The sequence below is a fragment of the Perca fluviatilis genome, chromosome 12 (assembly GCF_010015445.1).
Source record: "Perca fluviatilis chromosome 12, GENO_Pfluv_1.0, whole genome shotgun sequence".
Classification (NCBI taxonomy): Eukaryota; Metazoa; Chordata; class Actinopteri; order Perciformes; family Percidae; genus Perca; species Perca fluviatilis.
The window spans coordinates 22,543,259-22,562,248 of record NC_053123.1 but is presented as its reverse complement, the minus strand read 5'-3'; the positions used below and the strand labels follow the sequence as shown (position 1 = coordinate 22,562,248).

The 18,990-nt window shown below is 46.5% G+C and overlaps 1 protein-coding gene across 4 annotated transcripts in view; it reads left to right on the top strand.

Moving 5' to 3' along the window:
* The window catches only part of si:dkey-100n23.5 (cyclic AMP receptor-like protein A), a 50,774-nt gene that overhangs the window by 20,159 nt on the left and 11,625 nt on the right, over positions 1-18,990 (top strand). For all 4 annotated transcript variants that reach the window (XR_005641037.1, XM_039818490.1, XM_039818489.1 and 1 more), the window contains 3 exons: positions 896-943; positions 6,112-6,194; positions 17,273-17,420. Coding sequence is in view for 3 of the 4 variants with exons in the window: in XM_039818490.1 (XP_039674424.1) it covers positions 896-943; positions 6,112-6,194; positions 17,273-17,420 (279 nt within the window). In the remaining variant the exon portion in view is untranslated. The remainder of the gene's footprint in view (positions 1-895; positions 944-6,111; positions 6,195-17,272; positions 17,421-18,990) is intronic.

The following is an 18,990-nucleotide window of genomic DNA, read 5'->3' as shown; positions in this document are numbered from 1 at the left end:
GATATTCCACTTATTATCAGCATTTGTTGATTTTGATGGATTGTGGTGCTCTGGAACAAGTTCAGTCTAATGACCAAATGGCTGTTTTTTTTCTTTCATTGCACAAACACACCACAGTCACACAGATTTACAATGACAATCACGTCAGCGCAGAGAAACCATGGCAACATTGAGTTAATAAATTGCAGAACAGAAGAGCTGTTAGTGCATATCGTTCATGCCGCCTCTTTGTACGTGCATGTGAAGCTCACACTGGGCCTCCAGAGATTTGTCTATGATGTCTTGGGTTACATAAACCTTCTGGTTTCCTACTGCCCCCCCACCCTATCCCACCATTACTAATCCCAGTCTGTGTGTGTGTGTGTGTGTGTGTGTGTGTGTGTGTTTTCCTGCGTGTGTCTGTTGACATTTTCCCCTGCATTCCCCCGGGAGAGGAGACAGAGGAAGAGCGAAAAGTATTCCCACAGTCTCTCTGGAGATCTCAGATCTGCCATGTTGCTCCACTTTTTTCTTTTTCTTCAACACTTCTTCAAAAAATGTCTCCCCTTTCCCTCCACCCTTTGCCTTTTCTTCTTCTTCTTCCTCATGCCATATATTGTGTGCGCTGAAGCTGATCAGTTGCCAGTTTTTTTAGTGAGATGCTGGGAGCTGTCTTAATTGCTCTCTTCTGACTCTAAGCTCTACCCTCTGCTGTGAATTAGGCAATTTTGCAGGGGTGAGAAAGTGGAGGGATTTTGCATTGGTGTGATAGCCAATATGATATTTTTTTCAGGTGGTCACTGGAGGCACTCGCCTCTAAACTTCAGGCCACTCCTCTATAGGAAAAAAAACAACTTTTTTTGGTCAAAGTAACTGCCCTGACCTTTTCCTTCCGTTTTGTGTCTTTTCTGCACAGATGCAATCATGGTTGGGAACCTTCAACCCAGAGAGAGAGAGACGAAAGGTAATGGCCTGTCTGACCATCACATTTCTCAACACACACACACACACACACACACACACGCATACACACAGAACGTGAGGATTAGTTTGTGTGCAGGATTAGCTTTTGTGGTCACGCTGGGTAGGTGTCAAACAGCAGGGAGCAATTTGACCTTGTGACACCTACGCTTCTCACTGCGTGTGTGCCTGTGCATGTATATTTAAATGTGGGTGTGTACGTGTGCATGTGTTTAAATTTGGGGAGCTGTGGTGGCTCTCCATTCTGCTCCTGACCTTACTGAAACAGAAAGGGACAGGAGAAGCTATCTGTAAAATAGATGAATATCTAGAGAAGTCAGATTTGTGACATAGGACATGAGGACTAGGGAAATAGAGAAACGGAGAAAGAGAAAATGAATTGTAACTAATTCATAATAATTGTATAAATTATGTATTTTCTTTTTATCTTAAATGAGCTCCCCATTGATTTTACATGTGACGAGTTATGCTCGAACAGAAGTAGTTCCCGACAGAAATCAAAAATGTAGTCCTACTCAGCTTGCCAAAACAGGGCAGCGAGGGTCTAACAAAAATATGTTCTTGGACTTATTGCATTATGTTTAGTTTTTAGTTCTTGAGCCATAATAGGGACTAACAGTTGGGATATCTTGACCTCTGCTCTTTGATTTAAAATATTCTTTTTGAAATGTGTGTATTGTGAGTCCCATATCTTTATGGAAGTACAGTACTAAATTGTTGGAGGAGCCCTTTAAATTAAACAATGTATTTCTTGTAAAATGCTGGCTGCAGATGCTGCATCTTGTTCAAATGTCTTCCAACAAGACACTAAACCACACATCATGCCTAACTATGGAGTCGCCAAATCATTAAAATGTAAAGCCTAAAACAATCCACCAAGCATCCTCCACAAAGGTGATCAGTGTCACAGTGATGAAAAGTTACCTCCTCCCTCTGCTCTGTTGTTACACCTCCACCCTGCAGGGGGGGGGCGGGGGTCAGGATAGGGTTAAGGTTATGTAGATGCTGCCCCTAAGTGGCAGATGTAATTACTACACACTGAACTGGTGTAACCCTGACGAGTGATGTGTGTGCATGAATGTGTGGCAGCACACACACACACACACACACACACTGTTCATGTGGGCTAATTGCTATGTGTAGCACAGAGTGTAAATAAGTCAGCAGTGGTTTTTATCACACTCTCCGTTTCCTCGTATTCCTCTTTCCCAGTCGCTCTCCTTGTTTCCACCTGTTTTTCTGTATGCCTTTCACTTTGCGCTCTCTCTCTTTTTCTTTCCCTCTCTCTTTCATTCTCTCTCTCTTTCTTCCTCCCTCCCTCTTTCTCTCTTACTCTTGTACACCCAGCATGAATAAAGCAGCAAGCCAGGTTCATGGACATGAATATTTATGAGAGTTTATGCACGCGCAGCGATGCTTTAAAACAACAACAACAGCCTCCCCGATTGTGCTTGCCAAGCCAGCGAGCTCTGGCTTGTGTGTGTGTGTGTGTGTGTGTGTGTGTGTGTGTGTGTGTGTGTGTGTGTGTGTGTGTGTGTGTGTGTGTGTGTGTGTGTGTGTGTGTGTGTGTGTGTGTGTGTGTGTGTGTGTGTGTGTGGCAGGTGTAAACTAGAGAAAGCGATTCCTGCTGGGTGTCTGAAGACCGCTGGCTCTGGTTATTTCCATTCACTTCTCCACATCTCCCTCCTACTGCGCCTCACATGTTCTCTGTTAGTCAGTGTGTGTGCGTGTGTGCCTCTGTGTAAATGTGTATCTGGCTGGAGTGGTGACGTGCATAACTACTGTTGGCAGTTATCAGGGCCGTCAGTCACATGGTTGTGACACATCTCTGTGTGTCTCGGGCAATATGTTTGTGGTCATGGACCAGCACACGCACACGCACACCCACCCCCAAAAAAAAACACACACACACACACACACACACACACACACACACACACACACACACACCACAAGGTCTTGCAGCAGCACAGGTCAGCGGGGGGATATTCAGAAGAGGGTGTTTAAGTCAGGCCGCGCACACACATTTGCACAACTGCACTCACAGCAGCTCAGTCCCATCGGGTAGCAACAAAGCTGGTTGAGCAAACAGCGTGCTGCTTGTTCGTTATCTTCCCAGGATGTTTGTTGACTGATCCACACAAGCTTTGCCTTGAGTCACAATGCCATGTGTCTCTGCTCGTGTGTCTGTATACATGTGTGTGCGCCTGCATGCGCAACCTTGTTTCTTGGTGAGTGTTACCTTTTGCGTGTGTGTATCCTCATTTATGTGCCAACGTTTACTTTTTACATGTCCCCAACATCCTGAGAAACATCCTTAGTATAAGTAAGCTATAAGGACAGTTGGGTTTGTCTCTCAAGGGCTCTCAAGCGCGACACGTGGCTTTGTCAAAACACATATAACTCCTTTTGTAGGGATCGACTCCCCAGCTGCCAGATAGTGAGTTGCTTTGAGCCCTTAGCATTACTTCTGGCTTCTTGATAGGATGCCATTGGGTTTCAACTGTCCCTAAAAATCTTAGTTTTTGGATTCAAGAAATACAAATTGGGCAATCAAAGTATTTGAAGGAAGAATTAAAATATGGCGTTTTAGTTGTCCGAGCAATCTCAATCTCTGAAAGTGCCATTTTAGCTGCCACTGGAGCTTTCAATTCACACCAAGCCGATAATCGTCCGTCTCAAGTCTGTTTGGTGTGTTCCGTGCCGTTGTCTGTCCGAGGGGCCGTTGCCCTTCATTTTGGCCTATTTGACATGTATAATCGGTGGGGCGGTCACTGCCGGCAGTCGGACTCAAATGACCCCTCTGATTGGTAGAATGCTAACCCGGAAACGGGGAGTGGAATGAGCGTGAACTAGAGTCTCTCAAAATCTGACGAAAATCTTTTAAACTGACCTTTTGTCGATCTGAAATGAAGACAGATTCAGCAACTGCGCGGCCTATTTCTCGCTTAAAATGTTTTCTGAAACACGTTTCGGTGAACTATTTTAGTACAATATGAGATCATATTCTGCCATGACAGTCTGGCTTTGAATTTCCGGAGAAACCAGACCCACGTGACGCGTTCGTCCAATCAGCTGCCAGTTTTCATTTTTGGGGCGACAATACAGATTAGCGCCTCCTGCTGTTATGGAGACGTATTACGTCTCGTCGTTTTGGTGTGTTCCGAGGCACTTTTTTGACCAACTCTGGGAGACTGATCAGTTCAACTGCCTTTTCTGCCGAGCGTCGGCCGTCTGGTCGGTGTGTCTGCAGCTTTAGTTTGCTTAGCTGTCATAAAATTGGAGATTTTTTAAATATCGATTTTTCTTTTTCTTCAAAGACTTCTTGTCCATGTTGGTTTAAACGTTAAAATACATAACAATTTACTAATACGCTCTGAACCTTTTTCCTTAAAAGAATCGATACCTCACATCATGAGCTCATCATGGTCCCTACGATGGATATTTGTGTTAATACTCCAGCGGATGATTATAATGTCTCATGGAAAAACATTTCTTTGGAAATTGTTTTACATTTTAAATACGTTTTTAGTGCTTAATGTTCACCCCAAAAAGACCTTTTTGAAAAGTCCTTGAATTGCATGTACAAGTGTGTTTGGGAAACCTGATGCTGTTATTTCATGAGTAGGTTTTTCTCTGCAAGTGAGGGTGAGTGCATTGGGTGGTGAAGGGGACGGGTTGCCCCTGATAACCGTCTGTAATCTAGCGTGCGTCATTAACGTTGGGACCACTGCGTCCGCCGCACATAATTACGGTTTCATTCCCCTCTGCTTCCCGAGCAGCACTGGGGCCTCTGACACGGGAGGACTGTGATTAAAAACACCAGGCTCTTTAGCTGCGCTCCTCCTCCTCCTTCCACTCCTCCTATTCCACATCCTGTCTCTTGCGCATTGAAATTCCTCAAATGCCTGCCTCTACACCTCACCTAAATTTTTATCTGAGATTACTGGCTCATACACCCGCAAATCTCCTTTTCCACTTAGCATCCTTCAGGCTCCCAGCTTGCCCTTTTCCTCCTAACAATGACACATTCATCCCAGCACGCACATGTGTGCGTGCGCGCGCACCACACACACACACACACACACACACACACACACACACACACACACACACAGATGACAATAGGCAGAGCTTGACATGGCCAGTGATGTCAGAGCTTCCCATCATAATAGACATTAATAAGGCTAAGCCTAATGGTTGCCTTTGAGTTTATGCTGTAATAGACTGTGATGTGGAAATACAACCTATCTCTGTTCAGTTGATCACATACAGCCAGCATACGTTACACGGTGGAAACTTGGCTTATATTCAATATATTCAACTTGTAAGCACGCGCACACACACATACACACACAGAAGATGAAATACCACCGGGGGGTTCTCGTGATTTTCATTTGAATTGTTTAAAATGCCTGCGTTAGAGCTTGCACGCCTCGGGGTCTTTCTGGTGAGTAATTAATTTCCAGCATGTGGGGGTAGAGACCAGAGCTTGTGGGCCTGCCTGCTGGCTCCGACTATGTGTGTGTTTTAGAGAGAAAGAGAGAGGTTTTGCGCTGCTACTGTGTCCTAGCCTAAGGGGGGAGGAGAAGGAGGAGGAGGGGGATGAGGAGGAGGAGGGGGAAAAACAGCACAGCGCAGAAAATCGATCCAGGGGCCGCGCTTCTCAGCCTCTTCCGGGCGCAGGAGTCCTTTTCTCCGGGGAATTAGATAACAGCTTGTAAAAGCTCTCCACCGCCTGGCTCTCCCCCTCCTCGACTTTTAGCTGCTGCCGCATCTCTCTGTCTTCTTGCCTTCCTGCTTTTCTGCTTGTCCACAAGATATTGAATTCATCCTGTTAACATTACGGCATAAGTATTAGCTTCCAGTTTAATTGGAATCCCCTTTTCTTCTCATAACTGTGTGTGAATATTGCGTATTATCAACAGGTTAATATTTTATTAGGGTTTAATTGGCCTTTGTTGTTTGCCTCAGTGCACTGATCTTTCTTCCAGTTAAGACACGCACACACACGCGCGTGCGCCCACACACACACACACACACACACACACACACACACACACACACACATTTGTGTGTTTTAGGGACAAGACTGTTAATGTGAGCATTCAGTCTCTCTACATGGGTCAGTAGCCAGTTTTCTCTCTCCAGGTTTCCTTGGCTGAGGAGATCAAGCCGTTGAAATGGTATCCTTCTGTTTACCTGCTGGTGTCCATCTTTCCCCTCATCAACAGGTAACACACACACACACACACACACACACACACACACACACACACCTGTATGGCACATCAACTCTGCACTCCGTTGTTTTATTTGCATGTTGGCTTCACTCTGCTATCTTATCTCTTCTCAACCCGTCACCCCCTCCCTCCCTCACCCTCCTCACTGCTTTGCCTTTCCTGTCCTCCTCCCTTGCTCTCTCTTATCTGAACTCTCAGAAAGCTTCGCTCTCTCTGTAGCATCCCGAACACTAAAGGAGATTGTGTGTGCGTGTGTGTGTGCGCGCGGTGTGTGTGTGTGTGTTAGAGGCATAGCGCTTTTTATTGGCTTTTTTTTAAAACCAGGGCTTCGTCGGCTGAGGGTTGGTGGAACAAGGCGGGTGGTCCAGTAAATGATAACCCCGGTGCTGTTATTACTCCTTCACTCCCTTCCTTCCTCCCTCGCGCTCTCTCTCTCTCTCTCTCTCTCTCCCTCTCCCTCCCTCTTTCTTTTATTTGCTACCGCTCCCTCCCTCCCTCCGTCCCCCCCTCCACTCGAACCCGGTGTGATTGACAGGTCAGGGTTACTAAGTGATTAGCTGCAGCGGCTCTGCTTGTCGCCACGGCAATGTAGGCGGAGACACAGGTCAATTACAGGGTCAACGTCTCAAAGGCTCCGCTTAAACACTGCCCATCCCCCCCCCCCCCCCCCCCCCCCCCCCCCCCCCCCCCCCCCCCCCCCCCCCCCCCCCCCCCCCCCCCCCCCTCCCCCCCCCCCCCCAAAACACCCCCCCCCCCCCCCCCCCCCCCCCCTCCCCCCCCCCCCCCCCCCCTCCCCCCCCCCCCCCCCCCCCCCCCCCCCCCCCCCGCCGCCGAAAAGAAAAAAATGCCCCCCCCCCCCCCCCCCCAAACCCCCCCCCCCCCCCCCTCCTTTCCTCCCTCTCCTCACTCCCCCCAGTCTCTCCTTCCCTCCCTTAATGTCACTTTCTCTTCCTCTCTTCCTCTTTTTTTACGCTCAAAACATCTTTGTTATAAGCCCCCTTTTATTTCCAAACTTCCTTACTCTGTCTTTCTACCTCTGTGTTTTGATGTCACCTCCCCACCACCACCTCCTCTTCCTCCACTTTTCCTCCCCTATGCCACACAAAGCCCTCTTCCCCCCCTTCTTTTGAGCAAACACGCTCTCGTTCGCTCAGCTCCGCTCCGCCTTTTTCCAGCGAGCGAACGAGGAGAAAACTGGAATGAATTGGTCTCTCGTCGTCGTCCTCCACCACCACCTCCTCCTCCGCCTCCTCCCCCGTTCAGCGGCGCTGGCTGTGTATATCTTCGGCTCCTATTAATTTGTTAGCCTCCCCCCCCCCTTTCCCCTACTCACTCACCTCCCTCCCCCTGGCTCCGCTCATATCCTCCTCCGCCTCCTCCCCTCTTTCTCCATCTCTCCCTCCTTTCTTCCCTCCCCTCTGCTGAGTGCTGGAGTGTGTAAAGTGTTTGTCACGGTGCCGTGCTGATGTCGCTGTGCTCTGTCGTGCGGAAGCAGCGCACGGCAGACAGCCTCGGTGTGTGTGTTTCTCCACGCACGAGTGTGTGTGTAGGCGGCTGGTTTGTTTCGTGTCATGGCGAATGTGCTGTCGCTGCTTGTTGCCGCGTGTGTGCGCACTTGTTTGTCCGCCTTGACTTCAGTGTGTGTCTTTTTGTGCGCATTCCCGTGTGTTTGTGTATATGTGTGCGTTTTTATTTTGTGTGTAAATGCCTAGCGTGTGTGTGTTTGTGTGTGTGTGTGTGTGTGTGTGTGTGTGTGTGTGTGTGTGTGTGTGTGTGTGTGTGTGTGTGTGTGTGTGTGTGTGTGTGTCTGAGTGGGGGATTATTTCTATCTGAGCTCCAAAGCCTCCTAAACAGGGCTTAGAGAGACGGCCCAGGGCAGCAGCTAAAGCCTTCGGGTAGAGCTCTTTCTCTCGCTGTCTCTCTCTCTTTTTCTCCCCCCTTTGCTCGCTCACTCTACATTCATCCTTGCTGCTCTCTCTCTCGCTCTCTCTGTGCCTTTTCTCTCTGCCCTGATCCATTGCGTTAATACACAGACACTCCCACACACAAACACACTCTTGTTTTTGGCCCTCATCTGCTACCACGCACGCACGCACGCACGCACACACAGACAGTCACACGCCACACACAATTTTAATCTGTTCCAAATGCACGCTGGTAAATGTGTTAATTCGACACCAGCTGTTGCGAATTGAAATGGGAAAGCGTTCCTACTTTTTCCTCGCCCGCGCTCTCACACACATGCATGAACGAGTCATTATACATAATTTTACCGCAAGTCTCTCTCTCTCTCTCTCTCTCTCTCTCTCTCTCTCTCTCTCTCTCTCTCTCTCTCTCTCTCTCTCTCCCATTCACTTGCCCTCATTTGGCAACACAAAAGTAGCACCAGACACTCACACCTTCGCACTTATCCCTCCTCCTTCTCCTCTCTCTTTGTCCTTCTTTTCCCTCCCTCTCCGCCACTTCAGTCTCTCTCTCTCTCTCTCTCTCTCTCTCTCTCAGCTTGTTGTATGTGTGTATGTGTGTGTGTGTGTGTGTGTGTGTGTGTGTGTGTGTGTGTGTGTGTGTGTGTGTGTGGAAGCACTGCCCGGGCACGACTAGAGTTTTCACAGTCTGCTTCTCACATCGCCTCCCCTGTGTGCTTTATGGTGTGGGTGTGTGTTTGTTTACAAGGCTTGTCTAGATTCCTACTGTGCATGCTTGTATGCCTGTTTGCATAAATAAGCCCTCTCCTCGGAACCTAGCTGCCGATTTCTGTGGTGCGTCGCAGCTTGATGTGCAAGTGCTCCTCCTGGACAGCCTGCTCCTCCTCTTTTATGAGAACTTTTCGCTCTCTTTAAACCCTTCCCGTCTTTTCCCCTTTTGACACCGGGAAAACGAACGAAGCTAGTTGCCTTCGAGCAATCAGGGTTACGTGCCCTGCAGAGGGGTGCTTTAGTATGGATGGATTGGCCCTAGCAGCGGGGCTTGAACCGGTGATGTGTCTTTAACCTTGAGTTTACCCTGTCGCTCCAGGAGGCAGCTTGCATCCTCCTAGTTATTCTTGGTTTCCCTCGATGCTGCGTGTGGGTTTTGTGGTGTGTATAGGCCTATACGTGCTTGCAGGGGATTTTTGTATGGGCTCCCTACAGCGCCTAAGTCCCCCCCGCCTTTCTCTGGAGGAGATCTGATTTCCCTGCTCCAGGCAAGCAGCGAGAACAAGACGGTGTGTGCGTGCGTCTGTGTGTGCTTCAGTGCGTGTCTGTGCTTTTGTGTGTGTCTGCACTCGCCTGCACACACAACCCGGGCCAGGCAGACCTTCCCCATCTCCGTACTGCGCTTTGAAAAACGAGGGAGGAAATCTCAGAGCAGCAGTTATTATTCATCCCTCAAAGCAAACGGGGAGGAGGCGGAGGAGGAGGAGGGAGGGAGAGAGGGAGGGAGGGAGGGATGGATGGAGGGAGGGAGAAAGAAAGAGAGAGCCAAACGGGAGGGATGAAGAGGGGGTAGGGGGAATACATTAACTCTTATCTCACTGTATTCGGCATTCTGCATCCCAGGATGCTCTCTCTCTCTCTCTCTCTCTCTCTCTCTCTCTCTCTCTCTCTCTCTCACTCCTGCTTTCTCTTTCTTTTCTGCACTCCCTTCCGTTCCTCGCCTCTACGCCTTGCATTCAGCACTCAGGGATGTGTGTTTGTGCCTTAGTGTGTGTAGGCTGATGTGTGGTTTGTACTGTATATCCTAATATCTTTTGTGGTGTATTTTGTTTACTTAGAACCATAGAGCTCCTCAGATGTTGAAATGCAGAATGCAATGTTCCAACTCTCATCTTTATTTGTCTCCCAGCCTTTTTTATTTATCTATCTCCTCACCTTCAATTTACTGTGTTTACTAAAATAAGTTTTGAGCTTGATATAGCTTGCAGGTACGTGATGGTTTTTTTTTTTTATTCGGAGGCAAAACTATCATGATGATCTCTGATCTTTGCAGGAGTGATTCTCCAGATTTCCATGATTGGGCTCCAGCTCGTCAGGATTAGCTACATTTTAGTATAATTTCATACACTAGAATTTAGCACATTAATAGAGCACATAGAATGACTGCTCTAATTATGTCCTCATTATTCTGACGTTTTCTTGACTGTTATTCACACGCAGATAACAAAACTCGCGGTAAATCAAAGATGTCTGTGGTGTCAGATGTCATGCCCTTTTACCACCCTGATTGCCTGTGTGATAGTTTAGCCACATCAGGCTGTGTGGCCTAGATAATATTTGGGTGGATATATGACCATGCCTACTGTGTGTGCCCATGTGTGTGTACTTTTGCGTCTCAGGCAGTGATCGGTTTGTAACTGGAGACGGAGAGCCCCGTAGCCATTCGTCTCCTGTTGAGCAGCAGCAACGCTCTGCTATTCATCCCCATTTAGTGAGACAGAGAGCTGGCCTACAGGGCTGTGTGAAGTGCAAACACACACACAGGGCAGGCATCCACGCGGGCTGGACACACACACAACACACACACACACACACACATACACACAGAGGCTCTGGATTTAATATTGTAGTGGACATATACTGTGTATATATATATATATATATATATATATATATATATATGTATATATATATATATATATATATATATATATGTGTATGTGTGTATGTATGTATGTATGTGTGTGTGTATATATATATATATATATATATATATATATATATATATATATATACACACACAAAACAAATATACATTTGCATGCATGCAAATCACCATACAGACAAAAAAATGCTCATATTTAAACACAGAATACAGGCACATGTACATGCACATAGATGTGCAAACAATACACATATACAGGCAAATAAAATATACAAGTCCCTATATACCTACCTATGAGCTATATAGATACATATAGTCTTATGTATATAGACATACAAACTATGTATAGGCACATACATTCATAAACATGCATATAGTATACACAAGCACATGCAAAAGCTAAAGGAGAAACTAGATAACCTGCCTCATGCACGCATGTGCACACATTCACAGGCGCATACAAACACATACATGCATGCACGCACACACACACACACACACACGCATCCTGCTCCCCCTCCCTCTGCTCTTTCAGGCACGTCTTTAAATATTCATCACTCTGGCTGCTCTGAGAGTGCCGTAAACGCTGCCTCACACTCCAGGGAATCGCTAAAGCCTACTCTATCATCTGCTCTCCCTCCCTCCCTCTCTCTTTCTCTCTTACACACACACACACAAGACACACACACTTCTGGCCACAGCCTCTAACAAGCATGAACTCACGTGCACCAACACTCTAAGTCACAGCCAGTGGCATCGCTGGACACAGACACACAGCGGTACATGAATCAGGGCGCAAGGAAACACATGTGCGGCATTGGACAATGAACTGATTTTGTGCGCGTGTGTATATACAGTATATGTGTGTGTGTGAGCATGTGCGCGTGTTTACTGGCTGCTCCCAGCACAGAGGGTTGAGTGGTGTTGTGTTCCAGGAAACAGGATGTCTCTTTGTTTGGGTTTTATTCTGTTGGTGAACGTTAGCCGCTTCAGTCCCCAAGGTCTGTGTGTGCCTCTTTGCCTGTTAGTGTATGTTTGCGTGTGTGCATGCGCTTACATGTTTGCATGGTTTTTTGTTTCTGCACAACATGTTGACAAGTTGTGTGTGTGTGTGTGCGCACTGTGCATCTGTGGGTGTGTGTGAATAATGGGAGTCATACCCATAACTGTGACAGTAATCCCTATGTTAACCCTATGATCAAAGTAAATCATTCACATGTCCATATCCATAGAGTACACCATATTCCTGCAGATAGTTCACAAGTATTACAGCTTTATGCACATTTGGGTGGCTGATCACATGTTGTCACTGGACAATGAAAGGCCTGTCCCCATCTCTAAAGGCTGCCACACATGCACAATAGACAAGTAAACAACCAGCAGAACCTTTTAACCCAGTCAGTGTATCCACAGGTCAGGTTTTCTCCTGATTGAATGTCAATCATTGGGTTTAAGTTCTTTAAAAAAAAAAGTAGTTATTTATAACTTTGTTCCTTAAAATTGTTGCGAGTTAAAACTGCACACATCTGATCATGCTTTGAAGGATTTGGATTCAATAAGTGGGTTGTATTTGGTTTAAATTCGATAAAGGGTTATCATGCCCCAAAGCATCATGAAGCATAATTAGACTTTAATGAACTCTGTCAATTTCTAGTTATTGTTTCCTAGTGTCTCTTTGTGGAAAATATTTGTCTTTTTTTCATTTTGGTGTTAAAATTGATACACCTAATTTGACCTAAATTTAATTTTAGGTCCATTAAAATGGTCTTAATAACCCTAAAAGCTGTTTAAAAACAGGTAAGCTGTACAGTGAGTATCACCACATGTGGTCATACGTTTTTAAATTCTAGTATATAAATCCTCCCAATACAGCGCACCATAGTAACAGTGATTTATTCTCCGAAATGAATGATCCCTTTTAGTCAGAGCACTAGGGCCTTGTTATGGCACTGCAAAGCATGTGATTTGTCTGGAGGAAAAACAAAAAAGAAGTCAGGCAGAGGAAGAAGTGCGATCAGGGTCAGGATGACTTCTCTGTCTGGCTGCCCTCCACTCATGGAAGGGAGTCTCTGTCCAAGCTGTTACAGTACGCTTCTTTCACAGCTCTGAGCATGTTCGGCACAACAATTAAGAGGCAGACAAAAAGGTGAACTCTGATGGAGGGAGGAGGGAAATTGATGGTTGGAAAGTGGTATAGACTGGCAGGGTGGGATATTGGAAGAGATAGGGAGAGGCAGCGGTTGAAGGCTTTTGCACAGAATCTGGAGGGTGAGAGAAAGAGAGACGGGTTCAAAGAGTGACTGACAGCATGATAGATGGAAGGTCTGAATAAGTGAGCAGGGCTCCGAGACGCCGTGCGAGTACTAATGATTGACTTCATACTTACAGGTGGCAGCAGGCTTCCACTGAAAGCTAGATGTGTCTGCTTCTAGGTGTGTATAAGCGTGTACGTGTGTTTATTGTTGTTGACCATTTGCTCCTGAGTCATACAGTATACACAATATCATCCCTGTTGTCCAACACCAGTCAGCCAACTGTGAGACTCGCTCCACTGCGCCGCACGCACAAACCCCTGACAAACACACACGCAGCAGCTCAGCCAGGCATCGCCCGCAGCCACACTCTCCTTCCCACCACTGCCTCCCTCATTCATCTTTCATTAGCCCAGCTCACACAGGAGAAACAGCCCCCCTCATCCCCCTCATCCTCCACGCGCCTCCATCCGTCTCTTCATCTCTCCCTTCTCTCTCTATCTAACCTCCTCGCCTTTTTTCCCCCCTCTCGTCTTATCTTGGTTTCTCTCGCACGTAATCTCTTTTGTTTGTCTCGCTCATGTCTTACAATCTGTCTTTTTGAATATCTCTCCTCCTCCTCTTCCTCGCTCTCTGCCTCCTCTGCTTTTTGGTCTTTTCCATTCAGCCTCACGCCTTCAGCCCTTTCCCTCCTCTTCCTCCTCCATTGCTCTCGGCCTTCGTTCCCCTTCGCAGCCTCACTCTTGCACATTCTCACCTCTTTATCGTGTTCTCCTTTCCTCTTCCACTCTCCCTCTCTCCTTCCTGTGTGGTGCTGTTTCTCTGACACTCGTCTCGCCCCCTCCCCTCTTCCTGTCTCTCTCTCTCTCTCGCCTGCTCTTTCTTTCGTCCTTTCATTTCGCTCTCCGTCTCTCCCTCGATGGAGGGGAAAGGCTCTTGCCTCTAATTGCGGCTGTTCCGTTGCCATGGCGCGTGTTGCTCGGCACTGCGAGGTGCTGTGTGTGTGTGTGTGTGTGTGTGTGTGTGTGTGTGTGTGTGTGTGTGTGTGTGTGTGTGTGTGTGTGTGTGTGTGTGTGGCAGGCAGATGATTGCTTGCTGCCAGCTCTCGTTTCCCGGACGCCGATCGCATTTCTTTGCGGCAGCAGGAAAAAAAAAAAATGAGACGCCAGGAATAGCCCCCCTTCACGCAGACCCACTCACTCTCACCGCTGCGCTGTCAGAGAAACACACAGAAACGCACACACACACACACACACAGGCAGACGCTCACACAAACACACATCGATTGCATTTCCTCTTTACCTGACATCCTCAATGCATATGACCTAAGTTATAATGTATGTACACACCTCTACGCACATGCACAGGCAGCGTTGTGTGTTTATGCATGTCCGCTTGTGTCCGACTTTCTCGTGTGCGTGTGCGTGCGTGTGTGTGTGTGTGTGTGTGTGTTTCCTGCGTCTCTAAGGAGGTTGTGTGGGGACTCCTGATTTATTTCACCTTTAATGGGAAGTGAAATGAATGTGAGCAGCAGCTGGTCTGGTCCTCGGAGATACAGCAGTAGGCTAACCCAGAAAATAGGCAGCATCGCTCTGAAATGGTCCTTACTCCGACAAGTGCCAGGACACGCCACTCTACGCTCCACTCGCTGCACTGTTGGTTTTATTTTAGGCTGCATTTAGGCATTTAGTTGACACCATTACCCAAAAAGACTTAACAGCAGTTCTCATTACAGGTTGGTCCGCAACCTTCACCAACCCAACTTGTGGTTTCTTCCCTGTCACAACTTTTTAAAGGGTAGTTGGAAGGTAAATGGAGACAGATTAGTAGCAAATAAACCTTGCAACCTTGTGCTGCAAAAGAGGATCAGAGAGGATTATAACCAGATTTGTGGACGAATCTCCATAATCATCTTCTGTGCGGTTCACCTGCAGTTCTCACTGGGTTTTAAAGGGAACAGAAATGATCATAATGATGTGCTTGCTTAGTTTGACAAAGTAAAAGTGCCTCTAACCTGTAATTTCAAGGTGCAGCATTTTTGACATTCACAGAAAACCTGGGCAAAAAAACCAAACATTTACCAAAACTGAAGTCCTCCAAAGTCATGTCGGTATGTTTGGTCAATTCATTCAACTTAAAGCGCGATGTGAGGGTGCGCCTCATTCAGTTCAAGATTACGCATTACTTCTATTGGACTCCCTCCAGATTGTTTAGAATTGGTCTGAAAGACCTACCGAATTGTTGGAAATGTAAGACGGACGGCCAATTACTTCATGTCCTATGATAAGGTCCAGGAATTTTGTTCCATGATACATGATAACCTATATCAGATTGCAGGGACCCAGGTTCCATTCAGCCCAAAGTTATTTGTTCTGGGAGATGGGTCAGTCCTAAACGGAATAGATAAGCACCATTTTGACCTGTATGACTAACGTTACTGCCAGCCAAAGAGGAGAAGAAAAATGCAGACAGAGCGATGGTAAACTAATGCTATTAGCTTAATTTACTCTGATAGTAGACCCTAGTCTATATCCATGACGTTCCACTTCCGGGATTGGGACTCTTTTCGGCTGGTTGTCCGTTACCTTTCGCTTTCTCTCTGTTGGAATTTCAAACTCTGGTGTACAGTATTTGTGAGGACTATGGTTAACTGCTCCTCAGATCTCAGCAAGGTAAATCCAGACAGCTAGCTAGACTATCTGTTGAATCTGAGTTTTCTGTTGCATGACTAAAACAACGTACACACGTTCCACCAAAACAAGTTCCTTCCCGAGGCTATTTTGCAGCGGCACCGTGACTCTGTCCGGCAATTAGTGCCGCCCGTGACGATTGTGATTGGTTTGAAGAAATGCCAATAAACCAGAGCACGTTTTTCTCCCATCACGGAATGCTGTGTGGTCTCACCAGACCCTCCTCCCCAGCGCTGTGGAAAGAGAGTGTAAGAGATAAGCATGGTGCACAATGATGTCACACTATTGGCAACACTGTTGTGAAGTGATTATAGGGAGAAAAGTTCAAAACAACAGTTGTGCTGTTACCAATGATTTCAACAAAATCATTATAATTTTAATAACTGTAGACTCTCGTCCTCTGACTGTCAGTCATGAAGAGATGAGTGACTGTGGTGTCTTATGTAACTCCTTGTAACCACAATACCACAGTGTTTTTTTTCTTTTCCTCAAATGGTTGGTTTTGTATCTTCCTTCCCTGCTGGGCACAAGTAGCTTGGGGATGAATTTTCCAACCCCGAGGTCAACCACCACCGCTACTTAGTTCAACCTGCACACCCAACCCAGGACCACCGCACACAGGGAAAACGCTGTGAGCTGTGTGTGGTTTGATTCTCTCGCTAATAGATCAATAAAAGACATTAGCGGCAGGCTAACCCGACGAGCAGCGCTAATACAGGGTTAATCCAGGGTTAATGGCTGAGCGGCATTGTTCTCGGAGGCACCCGTTAGTTTGCAGCCGCACCACACAATATCAGGTTCTCCTTCTAGTCATGCCCCAGGCTCCCAGAGAGATAGGCACAGGAAGGGGAATTGAAAAGAATCGAGGATCACCCTCATGAGTCAAGATGAAAGTGAGTAACCCAGACAGATGAAACCCGAATGCAAAGAAATGGGAGAGATATCGTAAGCGGGGAGGCAATGTGTAGGAAACGTGCATGGAATGAAAAAGATGGAGAAGATTGGACGGTGAAATTGTGGTCAGGAGAAGCAGGAAACTGAGATGAGAGAAAGGGGAGAGATGCAGAGGAAGGGAGTTGAGCGCTACACTTCTCCCTGTCCTTGTAAAGTGCTGCGTGCTGTCGAGGCGGCAGCCAAGAATGTGTCAGCCCAGCCGTCTCACGCTGCCTAATGGGCTCTTAAACGCTGATATAAAGCTCACTCGCTCTTTCGCCCTCCCCTTTTCCTCTCTCTCCCCCTTTCTTTTTCTGCCTCTGCTGCTCACTCTCATTACCTCTTGTTCTCACCCTGTCCCTCAGTCTGTCACTCACTTGTCCTCTCCCTCTCTTTCTCCCTCTTTCTGGTACTCTATCAACCATCTCACTCTCTGTCTTTCCCCCTTTTTTTCCCTGTTGCTGCCTCTCTACTCCTTCTGACTTCTCCTTCAATCACTCCATCCTCACCCTTGAAGCTCTATTGCAGGTTGTCTCTATATTTACAACTTTTTTTATGGATGAACTCAATACTTCTGTTTCTCTCTCCTTTTTTCCCCTCTTTTCTCCAACAGGCTCCATAATGCCTTCTACCCACAGGATCCATCCTTCTCGCTCACTCTGTTGCACGTCCTGTCAGCACCACTCCACGGCTTGGCCAATGCCTTTGTTTTTGGTCTGGATAGGGATTGGTGGAGCCTACTGAGCCCTACTGGCATTCAGGTACAGCAGCTGCACACACACATCTATAGCCCCATTCAGACATGTGAATCAGTATGTAAATGTATTTGGAAAATAACTTTTTTGATCATGTCTGAATACGTCATTTTACCAAGTCGTTTTTACGCAAAAGTTGCTTTGCCAATCTGACTAGGTCAGATCTGCTAACCTTTCCGTAACACTTCTATTTACATTATGGAGATATTTGTTTGACAACAACACTAATAGGACATTCACACCAAGAATATTTGCGTTGCGCCATTCGCGTTGTGTCATTTGCGTGGCGTCATTCACGCCGCCCCTCTTTTTGCATCTTTGCATTGATTTTGTATGTAATCGCGCCGCTGAAAACACCTCGGTGTGAAGGCACCATACCCCCAATTTCCACCGGTTGTGTAACGTCTGCGGATCCGCTCCGGAACGGCGGCGGAGTCATTAGGTTTCCATTAAAGTCAATGTGTGTATTTCCACTGACTGCAGAACGGCTGCGTTCCGACTCCGTCCCAGCTCTGGCGGTCCGCAGAGCTTCTATTTTTGCTCCGGAGCAATTCAGCACACGGCAGATAGTGCGGGACAGGAAGTCGAGCACAGAAACAAAATAAACATCCGGTTAATTTTCAAAATAAAATACACCGTGCTCACGGCGGATCATATTTCCCTGCACTACACCTTGAAAACACAGCACAGACTTGTTTCCCCTCTACTCCTCTGGATGGAAACAAACTGTTGTTGGTTTTGTGGTTCTATTCTATTTGAATTTGCGAGATCTCGTGGGTCCTCGTGACATCAGCTGTCAGTCATGGCCGCAGCCTTTACGCAACAAATCCGGACCTGGTGGGTATTGACGGACGGCCGAGCACGGAGCCGTTCCGCAGACGTTGTGCATTCAGTGGAAATCCGGAGTAAGAGTCTACAGCCACGATTGAATTGACAACAAACTTAATAAGAAGTAATTTGTCAAGTAAATATCCACCCGTGTGATTATTGCATATTTTATATGATCTGATTTATATGATCTGATTCACTATTTTCTGACAGTTTATAGAATAAGCGATTAATGAGAATCAGCTTAATTTATAATAAAAATAACTTAGTTGTAGCCTTAAAAACATTTCTAATGCATCTGTATTATACAATCACTTTGTAAGAAGAAAAAGGTTAAGCAACCCTAATACTTATTATAAGTTTAAGTTCACTTTTTTATTTATTTTTTCATGTTTTTAGCCTTCTTCCGAGTACCTCGCTTCAGAATTTGTAATTAGACTACTTAACTTTCCAAATCGACTGGTTCCATCTGTCACAGGTGTTCATGAAGCACCTACACAGGAAATATGGGTTGGGTCTGATGCCAAAATCCCCTTTATTAAAGAGTGAAATTACAAATCAAGAAGACTTTCATTTTTTTTTATCTCTTTCACAAATCAAGCTTTTAGGGAAATGTAATGAAGACAAAATTGATGTTGATGACGTTTTTACATTTGAACCGCAAACCTCATTGGTTCAATAAACACCACAATCAATACAGTTTTACACACATTCGTCTCAATCTACAAACATTTTGACAGTATCTGCG